The sequence below is a fragment of the Catharus ustulatus genome, chromosome 3 (genome assembly GCF_009819885.2).
Source record: "Catharus ustulatus isolate bCatUst1 chromosome 3, bCatUst1.pri.v2, whole genome shotgun sequence".
NCBI classification, from domain to species: domain Eukaryota; kingdom Metazoa; phylum Chordata; class Aves; order Passeriformes; family Turdidae; genus Catharus; species Catharus ustulatus.
Window position 1 is genome coordinate 96685180 of NC_046223.1, and position 15365 is coordinate 96700544.

The 15365-nt window shown below is 33.9% G+C and overlaps 1 protein-coding gene across 2 annotated transcripts in view; it reads left to right on the forward strand.

The window, feature by feature from the left end:
- The window catches only part of CSMD1 (CUB and Sushi multiple domains 1), a 1108435-nt gene extending 1096274 nt beyond the window's left edge, over nt 1-12161 (forward strand). For both annotated transcript variants that reach the window (XM_033053649.1, XM_033053650.1), the window contains 2 exons: nt 5864-5996; nt 8570-12161. In XM_033053649.1, the coding sequence (XP_032909540.1) occupies nt 5864-5996; nt 8570-8729 (293 nt within the window). In that variant the 3' untranslated portion in view covers nt 8730-12161. The remainder of the gene's footprint in view (nt 1-5863; nt 5997-8569) is intronic.
- Nucleotides 12162-15365: the final 3204 nt, after the last annotated feature.

Here is a 15365-nt window from a genome sequence, read left to right on the forward strand (position 1 = left end):
AATCAGGTGCGGCTTATGTATGGACAAAGAATGAAAAGTTACTGGCACCCAGAAGTGCGGCTTATACTCAGTGCAGCTTATAATTGTGAAATTACTGTACATTTTATACATTGCCTTGCTTCCATTAGCTTCACTGGTGCTGTACCCAGTACTCTTTAGAGGTCTGTCAAATCTCTCTTGTACTCCTTTGCTCTATTAAGTACTGCAATAGCAGTTCTGCTGTGGATTTGTTTGTCTTCACCATCTCTCAAATTGCTAAGTATGTTTAGTGGCTAGGGCCAGAAATCCATATCTTCAGAATCCCAGTGTGAGAACTGCCAAATATTGAAGCCAAATGCAAGTTCAATCTTCAAAGTAAACTCTTGTGTGGGAGCGTTTATTTGTCTGCCTCTACTTTCATGTAATCTTTACTATTGTAATATCTGAGTTGCTTTTGCTTTCTGATTTTAGCTATCACTGCAAAGTAGAACATTAACATTTGTTCAAACATCTGTCTTTTAAGTAGCCTTTGGTATGTTGAAACAGTGAGAATATGGTTTGTTGTTTTTGTTTGGGGGAGGGTGTATATTTGTATTTGTTATTTTCTTAAGCAAGGTCAAAAAATACATCCATGGTTTGCCAACTACCTAAAATAAATTTTGATTCCATGTGAAATTCATAACTCATGGTGCTAAAAGACGAATAAGCAGAAAATTAAAGTTACCAAATTCTCCAGTGGATGTATTCTATGGTAGTGGAAAACATTGTCCATTACATCCTTTAGAGCTGTAACATAAGAGATCAGTTTGTATAAGGCTAGTAAGGAGCTGGAGTGTCCAAGTTAATCCTGCATTCCTTGACTGAGGACCTCTCATCTTCAGCTTTGACATCTTGGTAGAGAGTTTGCTGCAAATGCAGATACCATCTCTTTTACAAGATTTCTAAATAGACACTGATTTTCTATAAATTGCTTATTCTCTATTGGATAATCAACAACTAATAGGAAACAGTAAATTTCCATCCAATACAGATCATATTTGTCAATATTCACTTATATTCAAACGTAATTTGCTCTGTTTTTAAAATCCATTCTGCTCATGAATATTCTGCTGAGATGATGATCTCATATATCCTCTGTCTGAAGATTTAACATATTTTTGGTTTTTAAGTTAAATTATTTTCCCTCTTTACACTAAACCAAAAGTATACATAAACTGGTACATACATAAAGCAATATGAAATTCTTTATCTGCAAGCATACCTCAAAGACAGCATTTATGGAGAACTACTTGGTTAAGTGGGAAAGACCAACAAATGGGATGAATCATTTTCTATAACACAATGGTAGAAAAAGACTAGTCTCAGTGGGCATCACAGAATCACAGAATAAGTATTCTGAGTTGGAATGGACCCACAAGGAGAATCATGTCCAACTCTTAATGAATGACTCATGCAACCATCAAACCCACAATGTTGGCATTTTTAGAACTGTGCTCAAACAACTGAGTATGATCAGTCTTGGAACTTAATGACATTAAAATAGTACTATTCCTTAGTACTTTTTATCCTCTTTCAGAAACAATTTTGGTTGTAGCCTTAGAAAGCAACCCAAAGGAGAAAGAGATTTGTTATGTCTGTTTAGAGAAGTGCAACTGTACCTGAGCCTTCTTAACAGGCCCAAGTTGTGACACCAAATTATTTAACCTCTTTTGCCAAATAATCAGTCATTTCGGAGTGATTTTTGTCTGTTAGGTTATAGCAAATGGGTTTCTAAAGGCTGCAAGTCCGGCTAAATTCAGTTTGAGCAATTGTTGAGTGCCTATGCCTCAACACTAAACTTCTAGGAGATGTTTATTCTAAAATCTTGCTCATTCCAGTCTGGACACTTCTTTTAAAATTGTATAAAAAGATGACTTCGTGAGAAGAGAAACCTTCTTCACAAAATTATTATTTTCCTGTATCAATTTTCTCTGGAGAAATACAATGACTCACTTCTCTTTCAATTTTTCTTTCCTCAAAGTACTTTTTGACTTGTCTAGATTGACATAACATATTAACAAAAAATGAAACATGCATAATTAATTTGGATCTGTGTTATATTAGATCAATGACTGTGGAATACACATTTATTACTGGAAATTAATCAACTCTTAATAGACGTGAATTTTAAATCTCACTCTATAAATCATCCTTCCTCTCCAGATAATTTCATACAACTTCCATCATTGACAAGGAAACTCTACATCTAAGCAGGGTACCAAAAGCTCCAGAGTAAAGAGCTGTTGTATGTAAGCTAAAACACAAACAGACATCTGGAATAATGAGCTATGAAATTGTTGGTAACACACATCTACACCTAGTGAGGAATCTTTCCAAAGAACCTTTGCTGTCCAACAGGTTCAATCAGATGAAGAAGTTCCAGCCTATGTTGTTCCTTGGAAGCTGCTGAATTGCCTTCTGTGTTGGTATTTTTTTCCTTTTAAACCCTTGACCTGCTAACCATCCTTGTCTCAGAAATTACTCTTAAGCATGTAATTCTATTTTTCTCAATCGTGCATGGCTTTTGCTGTCACACTATCTCTGACCTGAACAGCATTTCTCTTAGTAAAACTATGCCAGATGTCCCAAGTAACTGAAACCCTGAGCTAGGAGTCAAAAGAGAAATGCATATGATAGATCCAAACAATGACAAGAAAATGTTCTTAATCACAGAATCATGGAATAGCTTGGGTCAGAAGGGCAGGCCTGCCATCATGAGATCAGGTTGTGCAGTATTTTCTTTAAAATGTATTTTTTTCTATTAGGTATAAATGACAATGCTTTTCACCTCAAGAATAAAAGTGCATAGCTTGAACATTGATGAATTCACTGTGTGTTACCAAAATTTGAATTCCTGACTATGGCTGTTTTAGGAGGTTAAAGCCCTGTTATTATATGAACTGTTAAAAAAACCCCTGAAAACATTTATAATCTTATTGAACATTCCTCTGTTAAATAATGCATTTCCCAGTGACAAAGTATGGCTGTTTTAACGAAAAGTAAATCAAATTGTCTTTTGCATACATTTTGTGTGTGTTTTTGTATGTATATTTAGGTATTTCTACTTTTTCTGGGTTTAGATGTGGTAGCAATCACTACCTTAATTCAGGCAGTACAATATTCTTTCTGTTTCTTATCGTGATCATTCTGTAACAAGAACTGCAAAGATAACATCAGGATATGTTTAATCACAAACAGCTCTGAAAATTAATATAATAAGTAGACCAGACCACGCTGAAGTTATACTGAGTCTCATATATGACTAAAATTCAGATTATTCAAAACTGCAGTGAAGTTTCTTTTCCTAATGAAAAACACATGCAAAGCACAGTCTGAACCTGGTCAACTCCAGGCTGAAACTCTCCAATTAGAAGTTGCAAACTTCAGTCAAAAATGTCCAGTTTCGTTACCTTACGTTTGGTACTTCAAAACCTGTAGAGATACAGAATATGAGATTACCTCCACAGGAAGTTTTGAGTGAAGTATTACATGTGAATCAGTTATCCCACATAGAAAACTTTAAAAAAACTCTTTCAGTGTAAATTTGTGCCTGTTTTTAAATCTTGAGCTACACAACACTTTTTGAAATTAACTAATAAACCAAAAGTTTCATACTAAGAATTGTTTATTATGAAATTTTTTCTGCCACTTGTACATTAAAATGTATCTATCATATGTGGCATAATAGCTTTGAGATGTAAGTTAAGACTTCATTGATCACACATATTTCTATTTTGAAATTTGTATAAGAGTTTGCACATTAATTCTAAATTTTTGTTGATTAATTTCAATGAATTTGATCGTTACCATATTTTTTATTAATTACTGCAAATAATTGGAAAAGCAGCTGGAGGTTGTGGTGATAAATGATGAAGAAAGTGATAACCTAATGTGTTGAGTTTTGGGGTTTTTTCGATTCTGTCAGTTCTAACCAATAAAAAACATTTAAAGCAGTACTTCTAAAGCTTGGACTAACTGTTGGAATTACTGCAGTTTGTCTTTAATTTAGATAAGTTGGAGAATGTCCAATACATGTACAAAGCAGCACAAATACAAAAATTTACACCAAGTGTATTTCCACAGCTTGAGTTTTGGGACAAGTACTGGATTACTAAATCCCAAAGATTTTTATAAAATGGTTGTATTCTAAAACAGTTCAGTGTTAAGAGTAGTGTGATGAAGCTCATAACATGACCCCAGTTACCACAATAATAGGTTTATCAATTTGAAAAACGTTTTCCTTCACCAGTTCTGCAGAGAAATATGCAGAGAACTCCAAAAAATGACAGAAGATTAGGGCAGGGGAGAAGATTGTAGTGCAATATTTTTTTGTATTTTAAGGGACCAAATGTGGCAATACTTAAATTCCTAGGGAGGCTGACTGCATTTTAAAGGCAGCTTAGTTGCTTCCAAAATGTGATGCTTTTAATTAATTGTGCAAAAGGTATTTTAATATTAACAGTTGAAGCATTTCAGGTTTAAAGACATCTCACAGAAAAAAAAAATCTCATTAGTCTTTTGCATTGAGCTTGAACTACAAAAAATCATAGAATCATAGAATGGTTTGGATTGGAAGAAACCTTAAAGATAATCTAGCTCTAAACCACCTGCCATGGACAGGGATATTACTCATAAGATTAGGTTGCCAGTGCCCCATCCAATCTGACCTTGAACACTTCTTGGGATCATAGGAGAATTATTCTCTGTTTTTTCTCTGTTTTGTTTTGGTTTTTTTTTTTCTCAGTTTTTTAATCTATTTAGATGTTTTAGTAGACTGCATAGTGGCCATTACTCTGCTGTATAACTAGTTTGCACTAGAGTCCTAAAAAGACTAATTGGTACTGTTGCTATCAATGAGGGAGTTTTGGTGTTTAAAATACTCTGTACCGATGGTTTGGAGCATTTCTGAGAGATAAACAGCAGTGTCTCCTGTCCTTCTCCATTCTCAAAACCAATAATACCCCATAATATCAAGCCGGATTCTCTCTATACATTGCCTCTGTCCTGTCCTTCTTTCTTGAATGGGTTCTGTATTGCTTTCTGAAGAGCTGTGAGTTCAAACTAGCAACATGGAGTTGGATCTCAAAAAACTTTTTTTTTCTATTAAATTTTCTATATTTTCCATCATAAAATTATCTTTCATCCTTCACACTTTGAATACCAATGTGGTTAACTATTTAAGCAATTTGGCAATGTGTCTCTTTGTACTGATGAAAAAATGTGTTCTGCAAAATGCTTTACAGTCCAGGTTATCTTTCTGTCCACAGCAGAAGCCAAGGGAGGCCATGCCACAGGTCTCTGCATTTGCATTCCCTGCACTGCTCTATCCCAGTGCAAACAACTGCCAGAGGAGCATGGACACAGGGCAGACATGGGAGGGCTACTGAGCCCAGCAGAATCACTGTGGTTTATTGAAGCCACCTCAGTTTTTCCTTCCTTGTTCTTGTTTGTTACGGTCTTGCATTGCTTGTTGTTTCCAAGTTGAATATTAAGACTGCCAGAATACAGTACTTTTGCAGAATTAATTTGCTTTTCAGAAGTTATATGACTTAACTTTATTAGATTAAGTCATGAGCAGTTTATTTTATAATTATTTTACTTTCTGAATACTATTTTCAAATAATTTTGATAGTTATTGATATACTATGAAGTGGTATTAACAATATTTATAATATGATTCTACATGCGATTTATTTCATGTTTTTAAATATAATTATTTTATCAAGACACCATCTTCTTTAACTCTTGAATAAAAAGAACACCAATAGCTGGATAATATGGTAATTTTATTTCTCTGCATAGATAATGTGGAAAGTTTATTTCTTCTCCTTTTGTTTCTTTTCAGGTCCTTTAAGTACAGACACAGACCTTTCAAATCACTATTATGGTACAAACAGCAGTTCAGTTGCAGCTGCTATCCTGGTACCATTCTTTGCTCTAATATTATCAGGGTTTGCATTTTACCTCTACAAACACAGGTATTGTAAATGCTATTTATTAAATAATTTTTAAAACTTTTTGGTTTGATTTTGATAGGTAGCTAGAGAACACAGTGCTAAAAGCTTTTAAGAATATCTTTACTGTAGAAAGACAAATATTTCTAGGTATTCCCATGAAGGAATTAATTGCAGGGCAGTTCTTAATGGTCATTTTGAAAAATGAGTTACTCTGTTAAGGAGCAAAGACCTATCAACCTTCTTGGTTCGTTAGGCTGAATCAGATTTAAATCTGAGGTCGCATGTTCTAGTTTTTCATTTTAATGCTTTATTAAATTGAATATAACTTCTTCTTTCAAAAAGCTCATTAGTATTAATTATGCAAGCTGAAAAATACATAAATCCTGTGAGGAAACACCCCATAATGTGACTACTTACAGTACATGCTGAGTCAGCTAGTGATTAGTGTGTGAATTGGCACCACTTCAGGTCATATGAAACTTTTATGTGTCACTAGATCATAGAATAAATTCAATCCAACAATGTTGTCTGAAATCTGATTTGAAGACAGATATTTTCAAGATATCAGAAGATATGTGTCTTCTAAAAATTTGTTCATTCTGAGTACTCTTTGCAAATTAGTATTTAACAGGAACATGCTTTTTAAACTTTTGTTATATAATCATGATATCAAGAGTATTCTGTGATTGCAAGAAATCACCTAGACAATCTGACATCTACCAGTGCCCTATGATGCAGTAGACTGTCTGCCTACTTCAGCATTAAATGATTTGGGAAAAACAAATTGCCATAGGACTTGAATATGGGAACTCCAGTTAAAATAATCATGTCCTGAAATGTAGGATAGCCTTTTGCTGAAAAAAACTTCTCAAGAATAGCTGTCAACTATGTCTTCAAACTTGATATTGTAAGACGTCTTTCAGATGCCTACAGGTCTACATTTTCAGACAGCTCCTGTGCTGCAGTGGTGGGGGGAGCTTTAAGAGCATCATGAATGCACAGGCATTTGGATCTGGATAAGAGATGGAATGAAAAGGGAATATTGCTTAGAAAGAGGGGGAAAACTCATTTTAAAAAATTATATTGTGACATAGGAGTATATTTTTTAGTTTAACTTATGAAATTTTTAATGCCCTACATAAGCAGTAGAAATACATATGTATTTAAGAGAGATAAAACTCATTCTTTAGACCAGCAGTTATAATCCCCTTGTTAATGGTATGACTGGTGCAGCTTTGTAGGTCTGCCTTATTTAAATGCATTAGATTTGACATAGGAGATGTTTCTTATAACTTAATATTTCAAAGAATATTTTTCCTTTTCTTCTATTTTCAATGAATTGCTTCCACTAAACAACAGGTTTTAGAGGGGATATCAGTGTCATATTGCCATCAAAAAATTAACAAGTTGATTAGTGAGATAAAGTAATTTTAGGTCAAACTTTATTCTTTTCAAAACAAAGGATGTTAAGAATCTATAAGTTTTGAAGGGAGTATCTTGAAGTAGCATTAATGATCAGAGTAACAATATGAATTTTTCAAAATGATGCAATGATAGTTATGCCTCTAGGGGCTCTCTGTAATAGAGAATTTGAAGGTCTTAGGGTACAATTTTATGGATGCTTCTGCTGTGCCTATCTCACACTAACATCATCTAATTAGAACCAGGGTTGTTAAATCATTTTTACACAGTTGTACCTTTTATCTGGCTGACAGGGATTACTTCAGGAGTGAAGACCACAACCCAATCCTTCTGAACAAAATTAAAATATATTTAATTACATGTACTTAGGAAAGTTCCTGGTTACCTTTTAAGATTATTTAGTCGTTATAAAATTAAAATAGGCAAAAAAACATATTTATTAGTAACAAAATTATTTGCATATTGTGATACGTAATTTCCCTTAGCGATATCTTTCAGTGATAGCTTTCCCTATCTGCTATCCAAAGCAAAATAATTTTATAAGAAGAATTTGACTTTCACAAACCCTTTCCTGAAGTTATATAATGATATATTTATTAAGCACCAAGCACCCATATTTTGCAGTCTTTTATCTCCTTTCTTTCCTTATTACAATTGTATGTATAAAAAAATATACTGAACTTCCTTATTATGTTTTTTTAGATATCAGAAAATCTGCACCAAAAATAAATCTGGTTCATTTTTCATTTAATTATTGGCTTCATTTGTTCTAACACAGCTTGCCATAAAAATGGGAATGTTCTTGAAATTTTGGTATCTCTTTCATGCTGAGAAAACATTATCAAGAAGAACAGATTGATTACTTTCAGTATCATTTGATGCTGAATTTTCAACTTTTATGTGAATATTGGTTAGGATTTTATAAATCTTATTACAGGTGTTTGAAGAAGGTATTAAGCAAAGTATTTATGTTTATTGTTAAAAGTATTTACAGAGGTAGAAAGACATACTGTGGGAGATCTGCCTGGAATAACTGGAATTGCAACACTAACTTGAAAGTTACTATCACTAGCAGTATAAGAATTATGGACACTTGCTCTTATATGTAGACTGAGTGAAAGTATTAGAGTATCTATTATTGCTAATGATAATTTCCTCTTTTTTTTTCCCAGAACAAGACCAAAAGTACAGTACAATGGGTATGCTGGACATGAAAACAGTAATGGACAAGCTTCATTTGAAAATCCCATGTATGACACAAACTTAAAACCCACAGAGGCAAAGGCTGTGAGGTTTGATACGACTCTGAACACAGTTTGTACAGTGGTATAGCCTTCAGTGCCCAATATGACTGATTCATAGCCATACCTCTGATGGACAAGCAGTAATTCCTTTGGTGCCATATACCAGTTTCCCTTCTCTCGGCTTTGCTGCTGTAATCTTTAACATCTTCTGTCGGCCTACATGCAGCTAAATTTTCTGGTAAAAACATGTCAGTCTTCGGGGGATCAGACAAAGAATATTTTTTCATCTTAAAGTTGGATCAAAATGCCTGGCTGCATCTGCTTCAAACCAAGGCACACTTTAAGGAAGACTGCCAAGTCATGCCAATTTGTCATATTTAATGCCTCAGACTTTCATATTTGTATGCAGCTGGATGCCTTTCAGTGCATTCTTCTGGGCACTTGGATAAATCCTTTGAGTACTGTGACAAATGATAGCACCACAGATTATCCCCGGGAATATTCTGAAGAAATAAAGCTCTCTTGAAGGAGGAGACAGCCTTCCTTGAGGTTGCATACACTTGCAAATGCTTTACCATTGAAATCTTGCTAAAATTAGGAAAAACTTACAGTATATTTTATTCATAGGGTGGTTTTGCCAATTCCCCAATCTGCCGTTAATATCGCAAAATAATAATGCACAATTTTTTTGCACTAGGGTGTAATGGCTGAGTAAGATTCTGATAAAAATATACAGGGTTTCTATACACTCTTCATTGTATATAGACATTCACTCACTTTTTGCCAAGCAAAACATTCCACAATAAATTTACTTGGAATATTCAATTGACCCCCATGCTTAGCACCTGTTAAAATCTTGTGCTATAGAAGATATTGTTTCTTTTGTCAGTTTTTGACTAAATTTCGTTGTCAACATGATTACAAGTTACTGGAGACTTTCAGCCAGAACAAGAGCCCATTCCTAAGAAATTTTCATTGCCACAATTGTTTTCTTCTGAAATCAGTCATCAATCACCACTGTCAGTATCATACTATTTAATAGCAGGGGGGTTAGCAGCTATTGCTGCTTACCATGTACAAATGTGAATAGTAATTTATTTTAGATAGCTCATAAAGCCTGTGAGCCTGTGCTCATAATACAGTCTTCCCTTCTGCATTTTTTTCCATTTTTCCTTTAATATGACATGATTTTTTGATGTTACATGGAACTAAACCACATTACAGTAGCATAAATAAACCCACTGCGAATTGTCCATAAAAAGTGGTCATTCAGTTTCTACTTTGAACAAAGAGAAATAGTCAACTATCTTTGCTTTCTATTTATTTCAAAATTTTTTAAACACATTTTTTTTGCTTACTGCTTTTCTATTTACACTGTTCAACACAGACATTTATACATACAAAGTTTGAGTAATGATTAACATTTGCATAGACTTAGAGGTTTTATTGAATGAAAACAAACAAACAGAATGCCATTGGGCAGATTATTTAAATTAAGTTTTAAAATTAGTAAATTAGAGTAAATAATGAAGAAAAACCTGGTTTTAGTCATACACAATGGGTCAACAAACAGGAAAGCTGTTTTGCTTTTATTCTAATTCAGGACTGTTCTTTTGATGCTGTTATTTTGTTTTAGTTTTCTGAATTTCAAAATGTCCTATTGTCCAGTTGCTATCTAAGCCTGTTGAAAAGTTTTACTGAACTCCATATGTTTGTTGGTTATACACAAAATAAAAAGGTAATATAAGCCCAGTAACAGGTTTTTCAGCTAATGCTGCAGAACGCAACGAAAATTTCAAAGGTAACACTTGGTCAGCTTAAAACTACATCTGTTAGATGAAAAATACCAGCAATATAATACATAATTATTATAGGGTCTGCAGCTGTTATATTCTTCATATGAGCAAGAAACTCTAAAGAAAATTTAATAAATAATCCTTTCCAGTCAGTTCCTTATTCATTTTGTTAGTAGATTTTTGCTTTCTTTTTCATTTGTTCTGAAGTTATTGTGCAGTAAGTTTCATTTAGCTGTCCCAACTCAGAGCCCTTCAAATTTCCTGAGAAATTACAGTTATCAGATAAAAGTTATTGTCCTGATCCTCCCCCGCGTAGAGAAAGTCGCTTGGCAAATGAAGAGCTTCTGTAGAAACACTGAGCCAGGAAGGGAAGATGTTGTCTGAGTAAAGTTTCTGACAGGTGCTCAAAATTGACACTACTTCATTAACAGTATTTCTGTAGTGGCAAAAAAAAAAAAAAAAAAGAAAAAAAAAGAGTTTTGAAAACAAAATACATAGCTATTATTGGTGTTTTCTAGTCCTGTCATTACAGTGTATGCTTCAGTTCCCTGTCTCACTATGACTGCCAAAGAATGTGTTGGAGGATAAAAGAGAGTATTTAAATGGTTTGATCTTTTATATTAGAGAGCCCAGATTCCATGAATCTGTTATTCGGTGGTTCATTTTGGGAGGTAATCTATCGAATGCTTATCCTGAGTGAGTACTCTTTGATCAGGAGCACTCAAAAGGAACACACTACCAAATTATCATAAGAAGTTTGCTTGGAGTGTTGATTAAACAGGAGCTTCACACTGGAACCCAACTAAAACAAAAGTATTGTAGTTTAATCAGTTCTACCCACACCTTCCAAATTCCTCTCCTTCTCTGCTACATTTGAGTCTTCTGTTCAGGTTGGATCTCCTTCTCCTGAAGTTATTATACAGAGGGCTGTGTATGCATGCACTTAGATATGGTGCTTCTTCAGATTGAGACTCTTAAGATGATGTGCAGTGCTGGGTAATGGCAGCCAGGAAATCTGTTCTTTTGAGATATATGCAGAAGACTTTTCCCCCAGCATTGACCAGATCATTATGACAGGCTAATAATACATGCTATATTTTTTTTAAAAAACAGGTTATGTGCTTCAAAGCTGTTAAAAACTGCTGCTTGTATCACACATCTTGCCTTTCTCCAGGCTAGCTGCAATAATTTTTTTTCTTGTGTAAAATATTTTGTAAAGAAAATAAGTTGTTATTAAAAAAATTTAAAAAAAGTGGGAGGGTGGGGATGGGGGCATTGGGGAGAACGCCCACATAATGACCAAGTCAATCTAATTTTCATTCCCACTATTCCATTCTGCCATTTCACTACATGCTGCTGTGACATGAAGTAGGTGCAAAAGAACTTTTTGTACAGAGATATATTTTTTATGAAGAATTTGTAAAATTATTAAATATGCTGTACTTTTTTGATTAATGTAGGTAAATTGTTAAAAATAAATGTTTTTACAATACAAAAAAATTGTAATTTTCCCAATAATGTAAAATTTACCATCTTTAGCTTATTTTCAGTTCTGATCCTATTACACTTGTATTAATATTAAAGTGGCCTGTTAAAAATAAACAGTATTCTCTTTGGAAAAAAAAAAGAAACAAATATAAAAGACTGTAATATAGCCTGTGCAATGCCACCTACCTTGAAAACAAAATCAGAGTTCTAATTAAATATTTAATTTTAGATTTTCATCTATTGTGTGACCTGTTCTTATCAACTTTCTTTCTTCTATTTCCTTCTATACTTTTAAATCTCAGATACTGATTTTTCATTACATAATGTTTCAATAGAATCTTAGTCTTGTCATTTTATGTTCCCAAGCATTTTGTAACTTGGGAAAAAAATTCAGGCATTGTCTAGTGAGGTGGAATTTACCTCCTGTTGTGTTGCAGATTCAGATTTTAAAGTGGGACTTAAGCTATTTGTTTGTTTTATAAAAAAATAACCGGATTATTCTTTCACAAACCTACATCTTACCCGTGGAACTGATGGATCACATGGAGCCAGAGGTATTTCCAGTTTTAACATCTAAGAGCTAATTCTTCAAATGTACATACTTTGAATGAAATAAAAATGTTTTTTAAAATGCTTTTAATACATAAAGTTAGCCATATATATTAGTGTTTTCAGAATCAATATATGGAGGTCTAAACATTTAAAAAAATGTTTTAGAGTCTACTTGTTAGAAAATATTGAATTTATTTGCTTGCTAACAGCTTAACAGAGTCAGTCTTCAAGGGTATTCTACCCATTATTCATTTGGGAATCAGTGAGTATGTTTCACTTTTAGTAAAAACTGAGATGTGTACATATCCTTGCTGCCTTCTCATCCTCACAATCCATCCTTCTGGTAATATGATATCTTATAAATAGGTGTTAAAAGTTTCCATCTTTCACAATGATCTGACCATCCTGACACTAAGCTGTAGACTGAAATCACTAACACAATCAGAGCAGATATTGAGGCTCTGTCTCACAGGGAGTCATGATTTTTACCTCTTCCACAAACAGAAGTCTAAATATGCTAAAAAATGAGCTATTGTTCTTTTCACCATTGCCAAATTGCAGTGATAACTTTAAAAAATTATTTCCTCTTATGATCTACTGGGAAACACAGTATGGTATAACTAATTTCAGATTCTGCAGAAACCATTTATAGAAAAGAGATTTTTTCTGAGTGTTGAGGATACAGTTATGTAAGAGCCACTCTCAATTGTATCTGTAAAGAATGAACATACTCGTTTTCCAGCTGGCATCCTCTATCTTTTTAGCAGCAGTGGGTTCATAAACAGTATCAAAGCATAACAATTGGTATGATTTACTCAAAATGGAAAATGCTTTTTTTAAAGCTGCATTTAATTTCAAAATCCAATAAACTACGTTAAATACACTGCTGTCTGCTCCAGCATGATTACTAACTCAAAACCACAGGACCATGGCATCATATGGCTCAATGCTTAAGAGAGCTGTGGTTGAAAGGTGAAAGAAGAAGACCTTCTGCAGGATACCGCCTTTAAATAAGTCAAATAAATTGCTTTTAAACATGCATCTTAAAAAAAAATACAGAAACAAGAAAGCAATCATAGAATTATAGAATCTTAGAAGAGTTGGAAGAGCCCTTAAAGATCATCTAGTCCCTGCCATATGCAGGGAGACGTTATTCACTTTAGGGATTCAATCCTAAAACCTTTATATTTTTTAGAGTAAAGCAGTATTACAGTTTTAAAACCTTATTGATTACAGTTTTAAACACAAAATTGTTTCCTCCAAAGAGAGCAGGATTACAGTCTGAACCTCACTAAAAAAAAATAAAAAAATAGTTAACATATGCCTATACATATGCCTAGTGACTAGTTATAAGGACTTGATTGTATATGATATGAGGAATTAGAGGTTCCTCCTAAGCAGTTATACATATATTTGTTTATATAAAATTATAATTATACTAAATTACAGATGTATGTAGTAAGTGTACAGAAATGTTAATAAGCTTGGGGCCAAACTCACCATGGAATTTGGGCTCAGTTTTTCAGTGTGTACCTACAGTCCATGAAAAAAATGGCAGCCATAAGATTTTGCATATAAGTTCCACAGAGCCCAGCAAACTGAGTAGAGCCAGCTGAACAAAACAGTAGGACATACCAAGGCAAGAGGGATCCTAAGCATCTCAGCTTTGGCCTGAGGAACATACATCTGAACATACATCTTTCCACTAGGATTCATGAGAGAAATCACTCAAAGCTGGACAGATTAGTCATATCAGTTGTTGTTTTTTGGTTTTTTTGCCTGGAAGTCCCAAAACACAATGGAAAGTTAGTGTTCCTTTTCCCCTTTACACCCAAGGGTGTACTGGTTAAAGTGGTCAAATTAGGCATTTAGGTTCAGAGGTCAAAAGCTTCTTTAGCTTGAGGAGAAACACAGAGTTGTTAATTATAACTAAGATTGCTATAAGCACTCAGCTGTTAAAAGCAAGTCCTGGGAAATTATCAATACCTCTTTCTCCCTTGACATAGTAAAAATTTTGAAGAATTGCTTTTGGATTGTGCCTTGCGGACAAAATATGTAAAGAGGAAGAATCCTTTTAACTATGATGTAGATAAATTAGCATGAAGAATGAACTTGAGTGTCTAGTGGTCTACACAGGAAGAAACAATGATTGGATTAAATATCAAAACACTTTCACAATAAAGGGTTTTGAGGATATAAATTTCGAATTTAGGATATGAATGTCAAATGGAAACTACAGACCTCTTTTACTCTTGGTGTACCAAAAGTTTCAGTTTGCACATTCTGTGAAAGCACACAAGGAAAATTTCCTTAAAGGAAAAGATTACACAGAAATTCAGTGTTAAAAGAACACACTCCCATGCTCAGGAATATCCTACTATGTCTTTTAGTAAGTATACAGTCTAAAAAGGCTAATAACCATCTTGTTTGTCAACTGCAACTAAAATAGAATAGTTGGTGTACCTTAGATGAGGAACCTTTTCCTGTCAGTGTGTAGTATCATCGGCAGAGTGTGTCCAGCAGACCGAAATTTTTGACACACCTAGAAGAAGATCATGCACTCAGGTTTAGTTGTAGGTTGGGTGAGAAGCTGCTTATTCTAAAACAGCTCTAACAAATCCAAACCCCAAGCATGGCCAGCTGAGATACATTAAGATGGTGTTGAAGAGAGATGTACTAAGTTGTACATCCATGGATATGGTATCTGAGTAGAAGCTGTTGGGACACTGCAGAGAAAATCTTAACTTAGCACATTTCTATTGAAGTCCTTTAGTTGCACTTTTCTGTTATATGTCTTGACTATCCATACCCATAATATCCACGTAAATAAACGGTTCAAGCATCTAGGTTGAAGGTAAAGGCTCAATCTAGATGTGATTTAGCAGGCT